Genomic DNA, 24885 nt, shown 5'->3' with positions numbered 1-24885 from the left:
AGTAATTTGCACAGATTTAAAACACATAGAATTTTCTAGGAATACAACTATCAGATAAAGTGATGGAAGATTATATATTGCTTCATCTGAAATGATACCAAGATTTGTTCGCCACTTCAGAAAATCATAGCCCTGATAGGAATATTGCTCATAATGCTTGAACCTTGAATATAACACACCAGTGCCAGTCTGTGCTAACAGCTATCACTTCCATGGTCATTTTCCATAGAGAGGCAGGCACCTGCCTACTCCACTGTGACCTCCGCCAGAACCATGTCTGAGCGTTTACATATTGAAAAACATGTTATTTTATAATAAATTACTTTATCTTTCTCCTTTACATTGTAGTAGAGGGTAGTGTGTGTCTTCTTGTTATTGAGGTAGAAATTACATAGAGTATTACATTAGTTTCAGGCATTCAACATAATGATTCGATATTTGTATACACTACAAAATGATCACCACAGTTAAGTCTAGTGACCACCCAGCACCACACAGATACAAAAACATTTTTTTCAGGGCATCTGGCTGGCTCAGTCGTAGGGTATGTGACTCTTAATTTCAGGGTTGTGAGTTCAAACCCCATGTTGGGCATGGAGCCTACTTAAATTATTTTTTAAAAAGAATTTAAAATAAATTTTTTTTCTTATGATAAGAACTTTTAAGATGTACTCTTACCCACTTTCAAATATGCAGTACAGGATTATTAACTATAGTCACCATGCTATACATAACATCACCGGGACTTACCTAACCTACAACTGGACATGATTTTTAAATATATTTTTGTATTAGCAAATGACCATAAAATTAATGACTTGAAGGTTATATATGAATGTGAGACATAAAGGAGGAGAAGAAATCAAAAAAGATAGGGGCACCTCTCTGGCTCAGTCAGGGGAGTGTGCAACTCTTGGTCTCGGGGTCATGAGTCCATACCCCACGTTGGGTGTAGAGATTACTTAAAAAAAAAATAAAAGTCTTAAAAAAAAAGATGGTTTGTGCTTGTGTCACACAATGAAAAATATTTTTCAAGAACCGGAAGAGAACAATTAATCTTGGTGCTTCATCCTTTCAGTTTTTTGTAAGTTTTTTTCCCCAAAATTTTTAACGTATGGGTAATATCGAGACTTCAGGCCTTAAGTAACTGAAGTATAGAGCAGGAGGATTCTGGAAATCATGTAGTCTAGTCCAAATCCTCATTTTGCAGGTAAGGAAACAGGCCTAGGAAGGTGGAGAAACTTGAACACACATCAGTGAGAGCTTTAAAAACACCGATTTGGCTAATAGTTTTCTTGCAAACAACATATCATCATTTAAAGGTTACTCCATTTGAGTTTTCAAGCTCTGTGGGTCATCACCAGTGTGTATGATTCACCAGCACTCATATGTGGAAGGCATGCACTGCTCACCTCTTGCATGAAGCTGGTACAGAGGCTAAGTAACAAAACGGAGGTGAATGAACCTCAGAAAATACACACAGCCTCACAATCATAAAGCATAATATCACTCAGAATAATCAGCAAAAAAATAATCCCAGACAAAAAAAAAAAAGGAAAAAAAAAAAAAACCTCAAGGAAGATACTTACAGATTGAGATCTATGTACACAAAGGAAAGCATTGGTTCAGTGTTTTTAAAATCCCATTTGGGGTAATTTAAATTATTTTTCCTCAAAATAATATTGAAGATAGAATTACTAGCAGTGGAAAATGATCCTAATGTCTCTTTATTCTGTTAGGGCCAAACTGTCTCTACTCAATGACAGTGGCCTATTGCCTAATTTAAATAGTAACATCTCAAGTGTTCAAAGACCCAGTCAGGATAGGTAAATTTATGGGGAGAGAAAAGAAGTCAGTTGATACCGTTTCAAAATACCTTGCAACGAAATGACTTAGTGATTGATTCTTTTCAGTTTGGGGCAGTGTTATCTCTTGCCATTCCATAAGGATTTATGGAGGAACTTCCGTATTAGTCAGGCCCTGTGTCAGGCACAGAGTGGGAAAATGTCCAGTAAAATAGACATGGCTCAAGGACATGTTATTTTTGATATTGTTTATATGCGTGAGTATAATGTTTTTATTATTTTTAAGCTAAGTTTTTTTTCTTACTTGTTTGAAAAAATGAACTTCTCTGTGCCACAGTAAGAAAAAAAAAATAGACACGGCTCCTTGCACTCCCAGGACTATAAAAGGATATATAACACAAATAATGACAGGACCATGTATAAGTCATGGGGGACCAGGACAACAAGCTCACAGTCCTTGAAGGGAGACACCCACATAAACTAAAATACAATGGGACCGGGGCTATCCTTGCCACTTGACAGTTGGAGGTGAAGGAGAGAGGCACCCATCAGGCTCTCTCATTGAGAGGGTGCTCTTTATTATTTTTTTAAAGATTTTATTTTTAAGTACTCTCTACACCCAACATGGGGCTCAAACCCATGACCTCGAGATCAAGAATCACATGTTCCACCGGCTGAGCCAGCCAGGTGCCCCGAGAGGGTGCTCTTTAAAATAGGACTGGGGTGCCTGGGTGGCTCAGTTGTTAAGCATCTGCCTTTGGCTCGGGTCATGATCCCAGGGTCCTGGGATTGAGTCCCACGTCTGGCTCCCTGCTCTGCGGAAAGCCTGCTTCTCCCTCTCCCACTCGCCCTGCTTGTGTTCCCTCTCTCGCTGTGTCTCTCTCTGTCAAATAAATAAATAAAAAATCTTAAAAAAAAAAATTAGGGCTTAAGGGAGAAGGATTTCAACTGACCTGAGAAAAGGGAGGGGCCTTCCTGTAGAAGGGAACGGAAGCGGACAGACAAGGAGGGACCAAAGTGACTAGCTGCTCCAGGGAGACCAAACCCATTGTGCAAAAGGCCAGAGACCCTGGTGAAGGCAGCCGGGCCTAGGGCACAAGGCTTGGCAAGCCCTGCCAAGAAGTCCCGTTAGTATTTCTGTTCATTCCACATCACTGATTTGAGGGCAGACTCGCCTGGGAGCTGATGCTACGAGAGGACCCCGATGGAAATCATTCAGAAGAGCAAAGTGTCCCTCTATTGGTTCAAGGAGGCAAGACAGGGCAGTAATGAGGACGAGGGGCCTGGAGCTCGGCAAAGACCTGGTCTGAAGCCCTGCTCTGCCCACACGTAGCTGCGTGAGCCAGCCTCTCTGAGCCCGTCTCTTTATCTGGGGCGAGAATGCTGGATGCTGACAGCATTAAATAAGATGCTGATAAAGCCCTTAGCACAGAGCCCGGCACTCAGAAAGCTAGTTCAGTAAATGGAACTCATTGTTCTTCGGGCTGCCGCTGGGCTCTGGGGGTAACAGGGCGAGGAAACAAGTAAATAAGAAAGTCAGTGGCTCTCTCCTGACCTTCTGTGAAGCGTGTCACAGAAAGAACATCACCAGCCTGCGAGGCAGGCGAGGGGCGTGGGAGTAGGGAGAGCGGACTCCAGCCCCTTCTTTTTTTTTAAAGGTTGGAAGTCTATTTTTTTTTTTTTTTTTTGACAGATAGAGACACAGCGAGAAAGGGAACACAAGCAGGGGGCGAGGGAGAGAGGGAAGCAAGCTTCCCGCTAAGCAGGGAGCCCGATGCGGGGCCCTGGGATCATGACCTGAGCCGAAGGCAGATGCTTAATGACTGAGCCACCCAGGCGCCCTACTCCAGGCCCTTCTATCTGCAAGATCCCTCTCTCCAGGCAGGCAGGGGTGAGGCCAGAGGAGCAGAAATGTGAGCTGCACGGGGCGGGGGGGGGGGGGGCGTTCCGATGTCCCTTTTAGGGAGGGCGCCCTCGGGAGCTGTGGCTGTACCCCGCTGAGGGGGCCTCAGCCCCCAGAGAACGGCTCTGCAAAGAAGCCGAATGTGCTCCAAGCACTTGACCTCATGTGCTCCAAGCACTTGACCTCCAGGCCAGCTGTGTTCTCAGCAGCAGCTCCTCCTCTTCTGCCCACATCCACCTCACACAGGTGAAACCCAGCTTCCTGGTTCCCGCTGCCAAGCTGAGTGCTGAGTGCGGTGCTTCCCCTCAGCCTCCTCCCGCTGTGGCTGCAAACTCTCCTGCATTGCCTGCCCCACCCCGCCGCGCCCCACCCCCCCGCCCCCGCCAGTCTAGCTAAGGAACAGAAGTTTCTTGTTTCCCTTAGCGGGCCCCCTCTCTCTGCCTCTTTCTCTAGCTCAGTGAGGAATAATAATAATAACCACAACAACAATCATACTAACAGCAACCGTGTGCCAGGGACTCTTTTAAGTCCTTCACCTGTAGTATCTCTTACTCCTCACACAGCTTTATGTACATACTGTCAGTCCCACCCCTACCTTGCAGATGAGAAATCGGGGCGCACGTCACTTAAGCAAACTGCCCAAGAGCACACAGCTAGTAAGTAGCAAGGCCAGGTTGGAAGATGCAGGTGGGCCAAGAGCAGAAGCCCAGCCCCTGCCCTTGGCCTCGTGCTGTTAATGAGGTGGGGGTATCCTTTGAGGGACACAAGGTGTCGCCTGAGTGTCTGCTATTCACAGGCTGTTCCTGAATTGATTCTACTTTGTCAACTTCAAGATCCGTTTGTTTTGAAGACAGCAGCTGTTTTTTCAGGAGCTTTCAGTACCTAAAACCACACTCATTAAAATCACAATTCGCTTTGGGAATAAAATCATAATTGGGCACGTTCGGTTGAGTTCGTCTCCTCAGTCTGGCCAGACTGAACCCCCTTGGGCTGTGGCTGAGCAGGATCAGTGGTTGTCTTCTAGAACCAGTCACACCTGCTGCTACTGATTTTGATTTTACCCACTGTACACGCCCTGAGAAATGCAACCGCAGAGAACTCATGCCCACGTGTTTACCCTATTTACTCACAGACACATGCACACACACGCACACATACACACTCACACAAAGGAGCTCAAATATCTGTCCCATCATATAGAGATAATACACATCCATCAAAACTCATTCTGAGCCCCACATACCCACTCAATACCCAAATGCACGCTTGGCTACAAGCCCCACGGGAGAAGGGACGAGTTCCCAAAAGCAGGTGGGGTCAGACACGCAAATACACAGCAGACACCCATTAATAATAATAGCTGCTATTTATCAGTGCTTACTCTATGCCAAGCACTGTGCTAAATGTCTTTATTTCTCATACTTTACCTTAGTTAATCTTCTCAACTACCTAAAAGACATTTCTTTTATTACCCACATTTTACAAACTGGGAACATGGAACCACAGAGAGTTACAATAACTCACCGAAGCTCACACGGCTAATAAGTAGCAGTCGGGCTCCCCAACCTCCTAGAACAGAGGGAGATCCCCCACAATTGTTAACATTCCCCCATAGACACCTTGTATCTTAACTCTCTCTCATCCAAAGCAGAACTCTTTTGATTCCCCTCAAAACCTGCAGTCCCCACCCGCTATCCCCATATTGAGATAATGCCCCATCTCAGTACACAGCCCTCACCATCTGTCTAGCTTCCCAAAGCTGTCCTCAACTCCTCCTGTCCTTCAAGCGCCACATGCAATTCCTCAGGAGACTCTCAGTCCAGCGAAAGCCCTCCACCTCCTCTGTTCCCACCCTCCCCAAGTCCCCGTCATCGCTTGCTTGGACCACTGCAGTAGCCTCTAACAAGCCTCCATACTTGCTCCCCTACATCCATTTTCCATACATCAGACTGACTTTATTTAATCTTTTCAAGATATCAATCATATCTAGTATCATTCCCCTGGTTAAGATCCCCCACTGGCCTCCCACTGTACTCAGCAGAATCTGACCTAACATTCTGTGCAACAAAGCCCAGACCCGAAGTGCCCTGGCCTTCACCTCCTGCCAGCCACACTGGCCTGCTTTCCTTTCTAACTCACCTTTGTTTCTGGCTTAGGACCTGTATTACCTTAACTGTTCTCTCCTCCTGGAACGTTCTAATCTCCACATGGCTAGCTCCTCCTTGTCCATGAGATGTTCCCAGAATATAGCAGAGATAGCTACTTGTCCTGCAAAAGTCCACACTTCCCCTTCCGGGGTGGGGTTAGCTTTCTGTCCCCACTTGACTCCCAGTGTGGCCATGTGGGCCCATGGCGGCCAAGTTCCTGCCAAAAGAATGGCAGGGGAAGTGATCTGGATTGCTGCCAGGCTTTGGTGTTAAAGGAACGGGTGTGCCTTTTTCCTCTTCCACTAGCCAAAGGCAGAGGACTCTGAGGCTCTAGGGGATGACACAGTCTCAAACACAGCCTCGTTTACAGGGAAAAGGCCTGTGTCCCCAAATCATCACATGGAAGAAAGCCACTTGTTACCTAACTTAAGAACCCCTTACTGGATTGTTCCATGAGTGAGAAACAGACTTCATTCAAGAAGCCACTGAAATGGGACTTAGTTGTCACCACAGCTAGAGTTATTCTAAGACAGAGACGCAGCCCTGGACCACTCAACCTAACTAGCACCCTGTCACCTTATCACATCACTCTGCATGGCGTTTATCACTATTTGTTGCTTATTTGTTATCTGCCTTTCTCAACCAGAACATCGTTATCTGTGGGAGCCATGACCTTATTTTCCTGAGGCGGACATCCCCAGAACCCAGGGAAAGTGTCTGGCACAGAATAAGCAACCAATAAATACTTAGCAATGGGTGACTGAATGAGCACGTGAGTAAATGAACATGCTCAAGAAACAGTTACGGAGTCCAATAGGAGGAGCAATAGTTGGGAGGCACATCCTGCCATGGAGGCCTTGCACTTGTCTCCCTTGACTGGAATGTTATCCCTGAGATACCTGCTTGGCGCCCTCCTTCAGGTATGTATTCAAAGGTCCCTTTCTCAGGGAGGCTTCCCCAGGCCACCCTTTTCAAGTCCTAACTGTTCTGACACACACCACACACTACCTCCCTTCTGGTTCTGTTTTATTTTTCTTCATAGAACTTACCATCCAACCTTCTGTATTATGTTTTTAGTTGGTGAACTCTTTGTCTCACTCACCCCAATAACATAAAAACACCATGAGGGTAAGGACTTTTTTGTTCACTCTTGCATCCCTACTGCCTAGTGCCCTGGCACATAAAGGTACTCAATTAATATTTGGTGAAGGAAGGAAGTATGAAAAGAAAGAAGGAAATTGAGCTCTGGGAGGGGAAGAGGTGGGAGACAATACAGGGTTTATACCAGAACAAGAGGAAATCAGCTGTAGGAACAGCAGACAGAATATCTAATCTCTAACAAAATTCTCCAAAGTTAAAGGCTTGATTCTAGTACCATAGTTTTTGTACTGTAATTCTGTGATGAAGTAATGTATCACGGACATGATGTCACTGCTTTCACAAGTGCTGCCCACAAAATGAGGGATCATCAACATGCTGGGGTATTTCTTTTTGAAATAATTCACCCAGTTGGCGATCAGAGTAGACTTCCCACAACCACGTTCTCCAGACAAGAGTAAAATAGACTTGTAAACTGGAAGAGGATTTATTCTGAAAAAATAAAGGGGTAAAATGTAGTCAAGAATATTTACAAAGGAAGGGAGGGAGGGAGGAAGGGAGAAAAAATTGTCCTGCATCTCTCTCTAAGCGATATGAAATTCTAGTCTCAACTTTGGCCTCACTTGGCTCCAAGTAAGTTATTTGCCCTCTGGGCTTTAGCTCTGTCCTTTGTAAAATTAGAACAGAGATGGTAACCTTAGAAGGCCCTTCCAGCTACACAGATGCTAGGATTGTCCAATATTAACCTGGGGTTCATCAAGGGCCCAACTTGCCCAAAGGCCCAGGGAGGGAGACTCCACAGCAATCCACCGCCCTTGTATCTGCCCTGCTTCCAAAACTTCCTGAGGTCATAGCCACCATCGCCAGACTGGCCCTCCATATAACATCATATCAGGAGAGAATAAAAAATAGAAGCATTCATATGCCAGGGATTCCCATTAATCCTGATTTCCACGACATTGGAAATTACCACAACTATTAGTAACTCACTAAGACGTAGCCTGTTCCTCTACCAGAGTGTTGCGGCCCGTAGTGCTGCAGAAATGTGATTTCTCTGAACTGGCATGAACACAGTATAACCTGTCCCGTTGCTTAACTTTTGTGGTGAAGAACTTCCAGATATGCAGAGGATTCCCAGGTCCACTGGTATCACTACAGACAGACTCCAACCCTGTTCCTCACACATTTGTGATTTAATAAATATGTGCCTCGTGATTTTTTTATGGATGGAAGTTCCACGGAGGCAGTTACCAGGCTTACCTTACCCATTATTAGCTTGTGACTGGCACAGTAACTGATTATAAATTGTTGAATGAGTGAATGAAATCAAATAAATAAGCCTGACATTCGGGTTCAGCAAAGGAAGATCAGTCTGAAGATCTCTTTTGGTCTCTCCTCAGCCAAGCAGCCAGAGTGAGCTTGTCAAAATACATGACATATGTCACTGCTCTGTGGTAAAAGTAGTAAAAAGCCCAAGTCCTTACAATGACCTGTGATACTAGACAAGACCCACACCCTCCCCCCATCCATTACATGTCCACCTTCATTCCCTACCGCCCTCCCTACAGCCCTGACTTCCTTCCAGCTGCCTGGCCTCCCTGCCATTCCTCCAGCCTCGGGACTTCTGTGCTTGCTGTTCCCTCCGTCTGGAATGCTTGTCCAATCCATATTTGCATAGCTTGCTCCCTCACCTGCTTCCAGCAGTTAGCCAAATGCTACCTTCTACCAGATAGCCTATTCCCTTTCAAGATTTTATATTTTGCTCCATAGCACTAAAGGCATTGAACCCATTATATGTTTTCCGTATTTGCCATGTTTGTTGCCTAGCTCCATAATGTAAGCTCTGTGGAGGCAGGGGGTTTTGTCTCTTTGTTCACTGCTACATTCCCTGTGTCTAGAACACTCCTTGGCACTTAGCAGGTAAAACCAACGAAGGAAAAATACAAATATAATACATCCACATAATTAGGCTAGGGTCTGGATGATTTCTTCTTAAGAACAAATAGAAAATGAAAACATTGCAAAGCAATCTGTGCTTATTGTTCTAGATGGTCAGCTGTTAAGACGATGTTTTGAAACTTCAAAAGAACACCCCTTTCTGTTACCTATACATGTGACTCAGGAACTTACAGTACAAAGTATTGTTTCCAAATGGCAAAGTCCTGTTTCCACACAGCTAATTTCAAAGGACTTGTTTCATTATTATACTTAATTGGGCACATTTGGACTTGCCTCATTGCAATAAAAATCATCAAATTTCTCATCTACTCTGAAATACTCAAAATTGTAACCTACATGAGATATAATTCACATACCAAAATCTCACCATTTTACAGTGTACAACTCAGTGGTTTTCACTGTACTCCATGGTTTTACAAATACCACCACTAATTCCAAACCAATTTCAGCACCCCCGAAAGAAACTCCAGACCCACCAGGAGCCATTTCCTGTTTCTCCTCCTCTCGCATACCCTGGCAGCCACTAACCTACTTTCTGTCTCTATGGATTTGCCTATTGAAACCTAAGATTTTTTTTTAACACATGACCTATATATTCCAACCCCTGTTAAGTTTTAAAAGCCTTGCCTGAGCTCCATGTTGTAGTAACCAAATAACTCGTCTTCCTCTTGGCACGAGTTCCTGGAACCACAAACATGTTGGTAGCTCTACACCTCAGTGGGCAGAGGTGGTGGAGATGGTGGAGGGAGAGGGGCTGAGCCAGCCCAGCTGCTGTGGTGGGTTTCTTTCAAAATACAAAACTCACAAAATAAAGGAGATCTGTTGTAAGAAGAGGAGGAGGAGGGGGAAGATGGAAGAAAGGAAACGATCTCAAGAATCTCCCTATGTCTTCGGATGAGCCAGAGAGGGACACTGAAGACAACCCACATCCTACCTCACGCCCCAGCCTTTTCCTGCCTGGAGGTGATGAACAGAGTATGCCACCGTGCCAGGTGGGGAGAGATATAGGGGTTTTGATGTGGAGGACACTGGATAAAACAATGAGTGCATACGTTGGGTAAGATAATTCAGTTCCATACACAAACACAAATAATAATGTGGCCCAGAGTAGGCATTCAATGAGCGTTAGCTAAATATCTTAATGTAATTAATAATGAGCTGATGATGTATGTGGAAGCTCTTTGTAAAATATACAACACTGTACAGATGCATCATCTATTTTTCCTGATCTAATTTCTTCTCCTTCAGGTCATTCCATCATTGTCGGGAATTACTTAGACCAACTGAGATCAGGGGTGGGCGGTGGCGGGGGGAGCAAGCTCTGCCCTCCAGAGTTTATAATCTCCTTGAGGAGACTGAAAGAAAGGAAGTGAAATAGCCAGGAAAACTTTGCAAACGCAGAGTGATATCTAATAAGGAAATTCTAAACCAAGGGTGGCTTTTCAGAGGCCTCTCTTGCAGGAAAGGATGGGCGTAGAAAAGGGGAGGTGGGGGAAGACAGTTGAAATTTGAGGGATCATATTCACTCAAGACAGACTGTTTTGCTCAAGCCTAAAAAGGCTGGAGATTTCTTGATATCTTACCTGAGAAGAGAATCTAAACTGGAACCTGCTGTGGCACTGTTAAAATCAAATCCCACATCCTTCAAAGCAAATCTTTCCAAGATTTCGAAGGTTCTATTTGATTCCTTGGAAATAACAAACACTTGCTTGCACTTCTCAGTAAACTCTTCATGATAGAAACGTTCAAAGTTGTGCTTAGAGTCTTTATAGACAAAAAAAATAAGTTTTAGTACCTTAGATTTATTTCACATTTTCCATTACATATGGTTATTATAAATGCCCAGGAAGGTCTCTCCCCCTCTGTATCCGTATCACCTTCTTTTTATGTTGGCACATTTCACAGCCCATTACGTATTCTAATGAAAGCAGACAATAGCCAAGTAATTTAATCTTCCTAAGGCTATTTGTATATGAAATCCTACTTAGGATTCTAAGTTATTTCTTGACCTCAGAATAACAAGGGCAAAAAAAAAAATCAAAACCTGGATTTGCTACATACATCCCCTCATCTTTTTTAGATTGTTATCTAAGTATCTAAGTATACTTAATTCAATCTTATGGCAAATGTATATATGTCTATCCATGGCAGGGGTTGGGAGAACGGGGTGTATTTTTGGACAAGATGCCCTAATACAATGACAACCATGGGTACAGATGTAATTCTGCCATTGGGCAAGTCCCTTAAACTCTCTGGTAAAATAAAGGGCAGGGCTAGATGCTCGGATCTCTGAGGGATTCCTTCTAGTTTCAATTTACTGTAATTCTAAACTCATAGTTTAATTAAAGTCAAGGTGTTCTGGACTGCCAAAATGCCCTTCTGTCTCTGAAGACACTTATATCCCCCAAGGTTTTGTTTTTGCTTTTAATGGAGGGAGGCTGTTATGCAAGAAAATGAACACTAGGTAGGTTAACCTGGTAGGTTCCCAAGATACTCACCTTGTGCCTCCACAGTTAACTGGGTTGCCCTCTGGTTCTGGTTAAAGCCAAATAGATCTGGAAGACCTACAGTCTGGCCAAAGTCAGCTTCAAATTTCAAGATCTTAGACAGAATTGGGAATGATCCCACCGTTGCCTGGGTCTCTTGAGGTAAACCTGAACCTCACCCACTAAACTCAAGTATCTTCAAGAACCTCAGAAGTGTTTCTAAGTGTTAAAAGCATGAACCAATAGCTCTACACTGCCTTACAATAACCACCGGCTTCCCAAATGGCCTTTTGTTACCCGTGTCCCAACCCCATCAGATTTTGGAACTACCTAGGTGATTAAAGGGTAGCAAAAATACAGAAAAAAAATAATATAGCACTTCCAAAGCCTAATTCTGTAACTTCTAATTCACACATTTAGTCCATAGATTATACATTCAAAACTGAAGTCTAAAGCAACCCAATTTTTCAATAACTAAAATCAAAGGCGAAGGAGAATAGATGGAGAAATATCCTGGCTCTAACCCAAATACACAGAGAGACTTGATTCTTGAGCACATTAGGAAATATTAATCTGTTAATGCAGGTCAGGTTGAGATTAGTCAAAGAAAATCACCATTAACCATATTTCAAGCTTTAGCCAAATGCATATATTCTTCCAGGACTCATCTGTTGCTATTCATTCTTATCAGCTATTTACTCTGTGCCTAATATGCGTCAGGCACTCTTTTTAGCTATTTTACACACATTATTACTCTCAAGGCGGTTAATGTTAACTCATTATGTAGAAAAAGAAACTAAGGCTTACCAATATTGTCATTTGCTCAAAGTTACACACAGCTAGGAACTGAACGTGAGATCGTGTGTGTCCTTAGACATTCTAAAACTTCAAGCTTATAGTAAATATTCAGGCTATTTTTTGACACTCAACCATTCACCCTACCCTAGTTTCTGTAACAGCCCCAGATTACCATCCGGTATCCCACCTGTCCCAACTCTCAGTTCATGTTATTCCAGTGGGTCTGACGCCACCTCCAGCTCGAGGGGGCATATGACCCAGGATGAGCTAATCAGAGCATCACCTGGCACCAGTGATTAAGTCAGATACAAGCATATGGTCCCAGTCAGGCTAATCAGAGACAGAAAGACTCAATGCTAGGACTTTGAGCTACTTCTGCTGGACTTGAACGTGGAGCTACTACAGCCATCTTCCTTCCACGAGGGAGGAGCCACCGATTTGAGGCAATATCAGGACAGCAGAGCCATGCTGAGAAATAGTAAGAAACCAGGGCAGGTAATATCTTTTGAGCCACTGGTAGAAGCCTGAGCTGAACCAGACCTAATCCTAGGCTTTAAAGTTATATAAGCTAATAAATTCCCTTTTTGTTAAAGCCAATTTGAGTCACCTGCAACCCAAAGAGTTATGATTGACACAATATTCTTTTCTAGGACACCAGAAGGATTTGGCTTGTAGGCAGAGTTGATCAGCACCAGTGGGATTTCACCACCCGCCTCCCTCCCCACCAACACTGCATTCAAATGAGTGTAGGTGAGACAACTCTGTCTGTTCAATTTGCTGCAGATCCACCTGCTCCCTATCATAAGGACTACTGCCTGCCTGGCCCCTGAAAGCATTTGGGAATGCACCACCTGCCGTCACTTTGCAATCTCACATTAACTGGGCCCTTACAACAGTAATTCATAAGCTTTTTTGGGTCATTGAACCTTTTGAGAATCTGATCAAAGATACAGGCCATCTTCTTACCCCCCACAACACACATATGCCATGTAAACATACTATTTTTATATAGTTTTAAGGGCATCACGGACCCCTCCCGAAGTCTGTCTTTGAAAACTCTCTGCCATACTCTAATATTGCTCTGCCATTTCTTTCTATGTGTCTACAAGATACTACTTTCAAAAATAAATGTAATCACTTAATTTAGAGGCAGAATGGCAAGCTGTGCTTCTCAGACTTTATGTGTATGCAACCCACCTGGTCATCTTATTAAAATGTAAACTCTTATTCAGTAGATCTGGAAAACTTCTCTAACAAACTCCTAGGTAATGCTGAGGCTGCCAGTCCACGGATTACTGAGTAGTAAGCGTGAATGATGTTTAGCAATATCCCTGACCTCCACCCATTAAGATGCCAGGAGCACTCCCCCCAACTCTGACACCAAAATGACTTCAGACGAGGCCAAATGTCCCATTGGGGGACTGCCAGATATTTGAGGTCTTCTCCGAGCTCCTGGACTTCCTAAATAATCTTCCATGACCCTTTACTTGCTCTTATTTCCAGTTTCAAAAATCTTCAAGTGGAGAAATGCATGTTACAGAAATATGGTAACAATTTTAAATGCTTAGGGAGTATTTTCAATCATTTCAAGTCCTCTTACAATGAAGACATGCAAAACATACTAACTTTATGTTGATAATAGACTTAGCTATCTCCATGGTTACTCACCCATATTTTCAATCATTAAAGTGTCTGGGTAAAGTTGTTCTATCACAACTGACCAGTCCTTGAAAACCAGCTCACCCAACTCGTGGAGATCTTTATAAAATCGGACAGGGAGTCCTTTGCTAATAATCTTGGCCTTAAGTTTTCCAATCCTTAATTTTTCTTCATCATTCAGAGAGCCTGAGGACAGCCTCTCTTTTTCCTCATCTAACGTCTTCAGCAGCGTGGTTCCGGTCCTAAAGTAAAAATACTGAAACTGAGACTCATTCAGAAATGCTGCTTGGATGATCTCAAACTCCGTCAAACTGTAGTTGGGACTCTCCAGGACCCAAGGATAACCATTTTTTGCAGCAACATAGAGATTCTGCTCTACTGTGGATAAACTTGACAAGTCAGTTGCTTTGGAGAACAGTAAAGGCACGTGGTCAGGGAGAAAGTCCCCGTATGTCTGACCCAGCATGCAGATGAAAAAGGGAAAGCAGGTGTTCACATAGTCGAGACAGAGCTTCAGATACTGGGAGTGGAGACAAGAATGCTGTCTACACAGGTTGAAGGATAAGGGTGGCGGGGCCATCAACGCTGGCCACCTCAGGTCTACAGCTTTGAAATATGTGCCCCGGGAATTGCAGAGTTCATTGAGCTGAGGAAAGATGTAGTTTGCCAAAAAGTCTCTCTCTTCTTGAAAGTCATTCAGAGTTGAGCAGATGTAAGGCTGAATGGGTTTCTGGAACTTTAAAACAAATTGGGCATACCTGTCTACATTTGCCTTCTGGCTTATTTCACTTTGCTCAGGGGATGACATCGTGCTTAAAATATAACCATTTTCATCCTGGCATAGCTGCTGACATCCGCTGCTTCTAAAACTTCCTCCTAATTATGTTAGCTACAAACACTCTGAGAACTTTCCCCAAAATGGTTTCTTTCTTATTGACCTGTGAAGGGGAGAGGTGCCAACCAACGGACAGATCAGAGTTGAAAATCTAGTTTAAGACTGAAAAAGAAAAAAAAACATTCATTTTAGGATTAAAGGAAGTTCCCATTTCTCCTTGTCTCCCTCAAAGCTTTTGCTGAGATGCTGAGAACCATGAGGTGAGCAAGTACTGGACACGGGGCTCTCCCCCTTTCCCCCACCTACCATTCCACCTTCCCAGTATTCCTTCCACCCGCTGCTACTTCTGCTCCCTATAAATTTGGAAATCATGCAAGGGGACTTCCTGAGAGTGTGAAAAGAAAGACAAACCCAGAGAAGGATCCTCATCTGTCTAGGAGCAGAATCAGCCAAGACCCATGACCAAGACCAGAAGCAAGAATGAACAGGTAGGAAGTTGAGGTCAGGATTAGAAGATATCAAAGTGTCACAAGGCCCAAGACCAGTAATGCACCTGGCATCTGAGAGACACAAGGAAGTTGGGATCAAAGACCTTCACAGAGTTCTGTGATTTTTTTTTAATCTAAAGTTGAGCAGACTCATACAAATTCCACCCACCTACATGAGCTAGGAATTCAAATCCACTAAGCTAATGATAAAATACACACCCTCCAACACTGATGTAGATATGCTTGCACCTTGCTCAGAAGCAAAAAAATTAAATGAAAACGACCCCTTTTATGAGCTTTTTCTTAATGCAACTCATTTTCATACCAAGCATTGCTTTTTTTGGTTATTTTTTTTTTTGCCTCCACCTAAGGGGAAACATCATGTTACCGTGTATAGGGCAATTTTTCATCACAATCACCTGACAAGAATAATGCAGTACCTTTTTAAAAAGTGTTAACCCTTTTGCTTTTAATTGTTGCATTAGTTCAATAATAGATAATATTGCCACCCTACTTTACAGACAAAGACAAAGGTTCAAACAGGATAAGCAACATGTCCAAAGTCACTTGGCTAGTGAGTGGAGAGCCAGTATCTAAACACAGGTTAGCCTGACTCAAGAACAAATATTTTATAGTGTCTCTATATTATAGAGATAATGAAATCCCTTAAATCAATGGGTGGAAGTACCTATCCAATAAATGATATTGTAATTAATAGGTGGCAATTTGAAAAAAAAAGTTTAAGCTGTACTCTTCACACTACTGCACCCACCTCCCAAAAAAGAATCTTAAAAAAATGACAGAATAGGTGTCCTGGGTGCTTTATTAACAGACTTCTCTCCAGCCAAGCAGGAGGCTAGAATTCGATTATCAGCCCTTGCAAATATTCACCTTCTCCTAGTCCCATACAATCAGAGATCATTTCTATTTTGGCCTATACCATGTCCTCAACACCTAGTATAATGACTGGCTAAGAGTGGGTGATAGGTAAATATTTGTTGAATGAAAAAATTTAATATAATTTTTAAATGAAAAGAAAATATAATTAAATATTTACCAAACCTGGAGAGGACTTCCAAATCTTATAAGCTGTAGAAGAAATCACAAAGGATGGACAGATATGGTTACATTTTGAAAAGATGTAAAAGGAAATCAATGGACTATAAAAAAATATTTGCCACAAATAAGTTTATCTTTATTCTAAAAAAAAAAATACTGGCATCCTAGTAGACATCTAAGCAAAAGATACAAACAGATAAAAAGAAAAACAATACAAGAATACATATAAAAGCACGTGCAATCTTTCTAGAATTCAAAAAAAAACTTTAAAGCAATGATATAGATTTTTTTAAGTATAAATATGTAATGCTGGTGAAACTTTTATCTCATACATAGCTATGGAACCGTAAACTGGTAATTTTGGAAAGCTATTGGAAGGTATATTTAGAAAATAAATGACAATATATTTCAAAATATATTAAAGTGTTCACAATTTTTGACTCAGTGATTCTACTTTCTGGGAATCACTCCAAGGAATTAATCAAAATAGTAAAAAACTATAGCCATTAAGATGTCATTACATTGTTTATGATAGAAAAAAATGATAAAAGCAAGCAAACTAAGCGGTTTTTGATTTGCTAAGGGAATAACCCCAGATGGCAGGTTGTACATCTGTTAAAAAGACAGTTAAGGACTTCTGCTTGTAGCCATGATAGAATAATAGGGGCTAGACTTACCTATCCTCTTCAGAAAATTAGAAAACTAGACAAAATATATTAAATAGCTTTTTTCAGATATTAGATCTCAGGCAGTATGGGAATGTGAATCCTAAGAGACGTGAACCTAGTGAAGTTTATCAGAAAAAGAAGACTTCAGAACAAAGAGTATTACTAGGAATAGAGAGTGACATTACATAATGATAAAGCAGTCAGTCCACCAAAAAGACGTAACAATCCTAAGAGTGTATGCACCTAACAACAGAGCTCCAAAATATACAAAGCAAAAACTGGCAGAAATGAAAGGAGAAACAGACAAACCCTTAGCATAGTTAGAGATTTCAACATTCCCATTCATATATTATGTATTTCGTGATACAACGGCTGAGTTGAGCAGTGGAGCTTGTGAGCAGGCTTTGAGTACAAAGCCTGAAATATTCTCTATCTGGCCCTTTAAATGATATTCACTGACCTCCATTCTGGGCTACAAACCAAAACTCAACAAATCTGAAATTGAAACCATATAAAGTATGCTCTCTAACCACAACAGTTAAATAAAATTAGAAACGAATAGAAAGATACTTGAAAAATTCACAAATTTTGGGAATTAAACATTTCATTTCTAAATTTCTAAACTTGTGGGTGGAAAAGAAAGTAAAAAGAAAAATTAGAACAGTGATAGAAAGCAGATCACTGCTTGCCTGGTGGAGAGTGGGGAGGGAAATAACTTGGAAGGGTCGCAAGGGAACTCTTTAGGGCAATGGAAATTTTTTTAAGATTTTATTTATTTATGAGAGAGAGAGAGAGAGAATGAGGAGGGGGGAAGGGGCAGAAAGAGAAGCAGACTCTCCGCTGAGTGGGAGCCCGATGTGGGGCTCAATGTGGGGCTCGATCCCAGGACCCTGAAATCATGACCTGAACTGAAAGCGGACGCTTAACTGATTGAGCCTCTCAGGCGCCCTGGGAATTTTAATTATAGTGGTGGTTAGGTATAGGCATTCATCAAAATTTATCAACTGAACATTTAAAATAGGTGCATTTAAATTTCATGTAAATTATACTGAATTAAAGTTAATCCTTAAAGAGTCTGAGAACTAGCAAGAGGAAAATATTTATAAGGATTAGGTAAAAAGAAAACTATAGGCCATAGAAGACCAATTCCCTGGATTCAAGTTCTTATAGTAAGTTTCATAATTTTTCCATGCTTCAGTTTCTTCATCTGCAAAATGGGGATAACAGTATCTATATCATAAAATAGTTGAGAAGATCAAACAAGTTATTAGATGCAAAATGCTAAGAACAGTACCTATAACAAATATTCAATGAATGTTATTATTAGAAAAAATGCACATGAGAAAAAAACAGGAAAGAAAAATGATATGGTAGCCGTGTAAGAATGGCTAATTGTGGCAGATTGTAGCTTATCTATTTCTCTAATCAAAATGACTGTAAATTGTAGCTTTATTATTTTAATTTTTTAAATTAAAAAATCATAATCTCTATGGGCACCTGGCTGGCTCAGTTGGCAGAGTATGCAACTCTTGGTCTCGGGGTTGTGGGTTCAAGCCCCATACTGGGTGTAGGGATTGCTTAAAAATAAAATCTTAGGGGCGCCTGGGTGGTTCAGTCTGTTAAACATCTGCCTTTGGCTCAGGTCTTGATCTCAGGGTCCTGGGATGGAGCCCCACATCAGGCTCCCTGCTCAGTGGGAAGTCTGCTTCTCCCTCTCCTTCTGCCCCTCCCTCCCCTGCTCATGCTCGTATGCGTGCTCTCTCTCTCTCTCAAATAAATAAAAATCTTTTTTGAAAATCTTAAAAAAAGATAAAATAAAAAATAATAATCTCCACACCTTGCTCTACAACTGCTAATAATGAGCCTTCCCAGTTTTTGCAGAAATAGGGGATTAAGGTGGGGGAGAGCAGGAGCAAAAGAAACCTAGATGGAAGGAGTTATTTTTGAATGGAAAGAAAATATAGAAAAGACATGACTTTTAATTTTTAAAACAATTTAAGACCAAAAAAAATGTTAACTGGAAGCTTCATTTTAACCACAAGAGCAAAACACTTATCATATGCCACAAATAGATAGTAGCCATAAAAATAAATGCATTAAAAAGCGAACTGTGAAAAAATTCTAGTTAGATACACTTCTCTTTTTACTGAATAGATTAACATGTATTTATTAGAGAGACATTTAAGGCAAACTTGTACCAAACTAGCTTTCTCTTGGCCTCATCAAAAAGACTGAAGCAGAATTGAAAGGTCCAACAACTGCACCAGGGTATCAAAGTTATTTAATATCTGTCCCTGGCCCATCTGATAGCAGTAAGGGGAATGAGAGTGGGTACGCCCCTAGAGGTTGAACATGGGTGTTGGAGTCTTACAAACCCTGCCTCAAACTGACTCTACACTGGTAAATCTTTGAGAAATGAGGACCACACCCTTGTGACAGGATTAAATGAGACCTGGCATAATAAGCACCTAAGAGTGCTAAAAATTTGTTTTAACCCTGCTAAAATGGACTTCTCATAAAGAAATATCCTTCTCAACAGATTTCTTAAACAAGTTATCACTGTTTATTTATAATCTACAAGGTCCATACTAAGCCCTCAACGTTTGCTATTCCCATTGCTGTCAACGTTAATATTACCTTTACCGCAAATGTTTGCCTTCATATTTTGTGATAAAACAGCCTCAACAGCATTGCTCCATATATCACTGTACTTAATAACTATGAGAATATCTATTAACTGGTCAAAAGTTCCTCTGACCTTTTACAGAAATTTCTCTCAATATTTTAAGGCTTAGAAATTTCTACATTCAAATGCCACACCCCCTGCTCCCCGCCCACAGTGACCGCAGGTTCTAACTTTGGTAATTTTACCCCTGACAGCCCCAGATTTTTTTTAAGCTTCTAATGTTTAAAATGTCAATGGTGGGAATATAAATTGGTACAACTATTCTAGAGGGCAATTTTTAGTGTCAAAATCCTTTCATAACAAGTTGTATTTTTTACCAAGCATTCCAATTTTAAAAATTCATTTTGTATATTAAGGATTTATCAATAAGGATTTTCACTGCAGCAATATTTATGATGGTTTAAAAACTGGTTATAAACTAAAGTCCTAACAATAATAAATCGGACAATTACAGCGTAGTCATGACATGAAACAGTGTATATCCGTTAAGAGATAGCTTGTAATTTTAATTTGTTAAATTTTAATGCAGACACTAAGATGCTAATAGTGATATATCTCATTAAGGCATCTCTTATTTTAATTTTCTTCCTTGACCTTTTTTTTAATTTTCAAATTTTTTTATAATACACATTCATGACTTTTAAAATCATAAAAAAATTTAAAAACAAAAGCGTTTCAAACTCTTTAAAAAGTAGTCAAGAGGTATGTGGTGGCTAGAACACTGTAAGAAATTTTTAAAATATGAATAGTTCTACTTTGATCCACCAATACCTACATCATTTAATTTCTCGGGACCTCAAATTTCTTAAGCTGTTTTTTATTTTTTTATTTTTAAAGATTTTTATTTATTTATTGAGAGAGAGAGAGAATGGTAGAGAGAAAGCATGAGAGGGAAGAAGGTCAGAGGGAGAAGCAGACTCCCCGCTGAGCAGGGAGCCCGATGCGGGACTCGATCCTGGGACTCCAGGATCATGACCTGAGCTGAAGGCAGTCGCCTAACCAACTGAGCCACCCAGGCGCCCTAAGCTGTTTTTTAAAAAGGAGGTGGGGGGGGAACGCTTCATATGGGAGATAAATTGGTATAGCCTTTTTTTAGAGGAATTGGTAAATACCCATAGAATTCTGAATGCACATACGCTTTAATCTAACTATTCCAAAACTAAATATTTATCTTCCAGATAAAATAAAAAACCTGTGCATATTAAAGCATTCTCTGCAGCATTGACTGAAATAGCAATAGACGGGAAACAATACAAATGCCTATCAAAGAGGAAAGATTAAAAAGAATGAGACATCAAAGAGGTATTAAATGGATTAAGCTGATGTGTATTGTTTCATTTATCTTTAGAGAAAATCAAAATTTTCATCTTTAATTTTACCACACACATGTACTTTGCACACATACAAACAAATGTCTGGAAGGAACCTCTATCAGTACTAACCTCTATAGAATAGGAACAATGAGGTGGGAAAAACCTAGAACTTTTTACCTTTGACCTATACTTCCCTATTACCAACTGGGGCACTTTTTTAAACCATGAAAATATATTCGTTTTATCATTTAAAACTGAAAGGGAAAGTTGTAGAACTACATGATTTCCAAGATTCCTTCCAGCTCTAAAACTCTATTTGGTCCCTAATGTAAATTATCATCAACATGGCTGATTGGATCATGCAAAATATCAACTTACCACAACTTAAAATGTAACAGATCTTATTTGAAATTCAATTCCTTTTACACTCTGCTAGTGTCCAAAGTTGGTAGAAGACAATCAGATAGATATTTTTTAATTGACCTATTTTTCTAAGGCAGACTCTAGGGAGATATTTGTTTTTAAATACTAGAAAATAAAATATAAACTGTAAGACTACAGGTGAATTTAATTTAAAACAGGTGTAGGAGCAGCTGGGTGGCTCAGTCAGTAAAGCATCCGACTATGATCTCAGCTCAGGTCTCAATCTCACCATCATGAGTCCAAACCCCATAGTGGGTTCCACGCTGGGTGTGGAGTCTACTTAAAGAAGGGGGGGCGGCGCACCTGGGTGGCTCAGTCAGTTAAGCAACTGCCTTCTGCTCAGGTCATGATCCTAGGGTCCCGGGATTGAGCCCCGAGTAGGGCTCCCTGCTCAGTTTAGAGCCCGCATCTCCCTTTCTCTCTGCTGCTGTCCCTGCTTGTGCACTCTCATGTGCTCTCTCTATCAAATAAATAAAATCTTTTTTAAAAAAACAGGTTTAGACTTTCTAATCGCATAAGAAAGTTACGGCACCCAGAGATTTTATTAGCAAATGCAGGTAACCATTTTATAAATCCAAAGTCAATTCTCAAGCAAGCTAATTTGGTGTAAGCTGGGGCCAGGTATAGGGAAAAGATCACAAATATTCCAAAATCACAGCTAAAACTAGTCAAAAGTAAGATATAATGTAAACTATAGTTACATTAAATATTTAGAAACACATTTATTGTTCTATAGCCAAAATAATACAAGTTCTAGTTTGGAAACATTACATAAATTGCTTGATGAAAAACCACTCAAAAGTTAATATAAGAAAATAATTATGGCTGGTTTTTTTTTTAAATCTTTTTTTTTTGAAACCTTCAAATAGGACCAAGGCATTATGTATCTGCCATGTAGAGCCACATCCACTTGTACAATTTACTATGATGGACAATGTGAGGCAGACAACCCTTCGGCCAGAACAACTAGAGAAGCTAGATAAGATACTGGAGAATTTGTTTAAAGGCATCAGGATTTTGTAGTGATCCGAAGGGGTACATGCACCCCAATGTTTACAGCAGCAATGTCTACAATAAGCAAACTATGGAAAGAGCCAAGATGTCCATCAACAGATGAATGGATTAAGATGTGGTGTGTGTGTGTATATATATATAATATACACACAATGGAATATTATGCAGCCATCAAAAATGAAATCTTGCCATTTACAATGACATGGACATAACTAGAGGGTATTATGCTAAGCGAAATAAGTCAATCAGAGAACGACAAGTATCATATGATCTCACTGATATGAGGAATTTGAGAAACAAGACAGAGGACCATAGGGGAAGGGAGGAATAAATGAAACAAGACGAAACCAGAGAGGGAGACAAACCATAAGAGACTCTTAATCTCAGGAAACAAACTGAGGGTTGCTGGAGTGGAGGGGGGTGGGAGGGATGGGGTGGCTGGGTGACAGATATTGGGGAGGGTATGTGCTATGGTGAGGCTGTGAATTGTGTAAGACTGATGAATATACAGACCTGTACCTCGGAAACAAATAATATATTATATGTTAAAAAAAAAAAAAAAAGGAAGAAGAAGAAGATAGAAGGAAGGGGGGGAATCGGAGGGGGAGACAAACCATGAGACTATGGACTCTGAGAAATAAACTGAGGGTTTTAGAGGGGAGGGGTTGGGAGGGATGGTTTAGCCCGGTGATGGGTATTAAGGAGGGCACGTATTGCATGGAGCACTGGGTGTTATACACAAACAATGAATCATGGAACACTACATCAAAAACTAATGACGTAATGTATGGGGACTAACATAAAGAATAAAATAAAATTTTAAAAAATTAACTAATTTTTTAAAAAGGCATCAGGATTTGAGGAGACAAGATTTCAGAAAGAATGGAAGCTTTGACAAGTGAGCCCTACATTTTCTGTTGCTTTTCCCCTCAAAGTACTTGCTGATTCTTATGCCACACGGAACCTATATTCTTGCAAGAAAGTGCAATGCTGATAAGCGGCAGCCTCATAGTGCTAGTGCTAGAAAGATAAAAATTGGAATTCAAGGTCCAGCAGGGAGGAGGCCTGGTAAACACCCTAGGCTTTCTGTTGTATTTTCTGGATGCTCAATCTGCAAAGGTTTCCTGCATTCCTAGTGTGTGCTCACAGATGCTCTCATTTTCTTCTAAGCTGGATTTTTTTCTTTTTTAAGTAAGCTCCATGCCCAGTGTGGAGCCCAATGTGGGGCTTAAACTCACAACCCTGAGATCAAGACCTGAGCTGAAATCAAGAGTCAGTCGCTCAACCAACTGAGCCACCTAGGCACCCCTAAATGAAGTCTTAAATTTCCACTTCCGTGTGCTTTTTGCAAGATTAGAGCAAGTCTATTGGTATTTATATATTTATCCTACAGTCAATAATTTACCAGATTTTCATACTCATTATAATGTTTTCTCCCTAATTAAGAGTGTGTTGGGTTTCCAGGGTATACAGTTATTTTACCAGTAAGAAGGAATTCCAAAATAAAAGACTTTGACTTTCCTAAAATTAATGTCAATTACTTCATTTTCTTGTCTTAGGACCCTCCGAAACAGTGTGGGACAATACTGACAAAAACAGGCATGTCTGTCTGGTTCCTGATTCCTACTGAAACAGGTTTTAGTGTTGTGTTGTTTAGAATGACAGTTGCTATCAATTTTTTTTTGATCAAGATATAATGTACATATAACAAAATCCACTCTTCTTTAAATGTGGAGCTTTTACCACCATGTGTTTTTACCACCACCAAAATCAAGATCAAAAATACTTCCATCACTCCAAAAAGTCCCCTCATACTTTTCTGCAGTCATTCTTACATCTTTGTTTCACTTTAAATAAGTACATGCACTTATGAAACTCTGCTGTTAATATCTGTTCAAGCTCTGCACAGAGACCATATCTGTATTGCTCACCCCTATGCAGCCAGCACCTTACAGAACACCTGGCACATACCAGATTAACACTTGCTGAATTAATAAATGAATGAATGAATGAACCAATCAGCCAACAAATTCACCTTGGTGCTCATCCCCATTCCTTAAACTCCCTAATTCCAACTGCTTTCCTGCCTTGATCTCCCTGGTCTGCACTCTCCCTGCCTCCTCACTGCTGGACTACACCGTCTACCAGGTTAGCTATCCATTGCCTGTAATGGCACCCCTTTGCCTAAATGGTTTTCTCTTCCAAGAAGAGACTTACCAACAACAACAAAGGTAGTTGTTTCCAGTAGGTCCATGGACATACAGTATCAAAGGGAAAAACTAAAATTAGGAAGCAAGGGAATCAGATGCAAAGTTTAATAACAGCCTGGAATATAAGTTCTGGAGGAACTAGACCAAGATGGGAAGTGAGAATCAATAATGGGTAAAAAGTCAGAAGAGGCGGGCACCCCAAGTGAGAAAAAGCAAGGCTGGGATCTGAATAAGCTGCCGTTTCCTTGTACAGGGCGCAAAGACAGGGATCCTGTCTTAAAGGGGCAGAGCTAAGCCAGACAACAGCTGGCCATCTTCTGCCAGTCTACGTCTT

General features: G+C 41.0%; 1 protein-coding gene across 1 annotated transcript in view; it reads right to left on the bottom strand.

Annotated features, from left to right (window-relative positions):
* LOC112831916 (putative tetratricopeptide repeat protein 41) overlaps window positions 1-15040 on the bottom strand; it is a 69330-nt gene extending 54290 nt beyond the window's left edge. Inside the window, exons 1-3 of the mRNA XM_025882378.2 lie at window positions 13865-15040; window positions 10495-10676; window positions 7231-7453 (exon numbers count right to left, since the gene is read on the bottom strand). Of these exons, the coding sequence (XP_025738163.1) occupies window positions 7231-7453; window positions 10495-10676; window positions 13865-14663 (1204 nt within the window). The 5' untranslated portion in view covers window positions 14664-15040. The remainder of the gene's footprint in view (window positions 1-7230; window positions 7454-10494; window positions 10677-13864) is intronic.
* Window positions 15041-24885: the final 9845 nt, after the last annotated feature.

This window comes from Callorhinus ursinus, unplaced genomic scaffold, assembly GCF_003265705.2.
Source record: "Callorhinus ursinus isolate GAN/ISIS: 27379988/994484 unplaced genomic scaffold, GSC_fseal_2.0 scaffold14, whole genome shotgun sequence".
In the NCBI taxonomy this organism is placed as follows: domain Eukaryota; kingdom Metazoa; phylum Chordata; class Mammalia; order Carnivora; family Otariidae; genus Callorhinus; species Callorhinus ursinus.
Note: the sequence above shows the minus strand (reverse complement) of the source record. Positions and strands in the feature narration are given on the sequence as shown.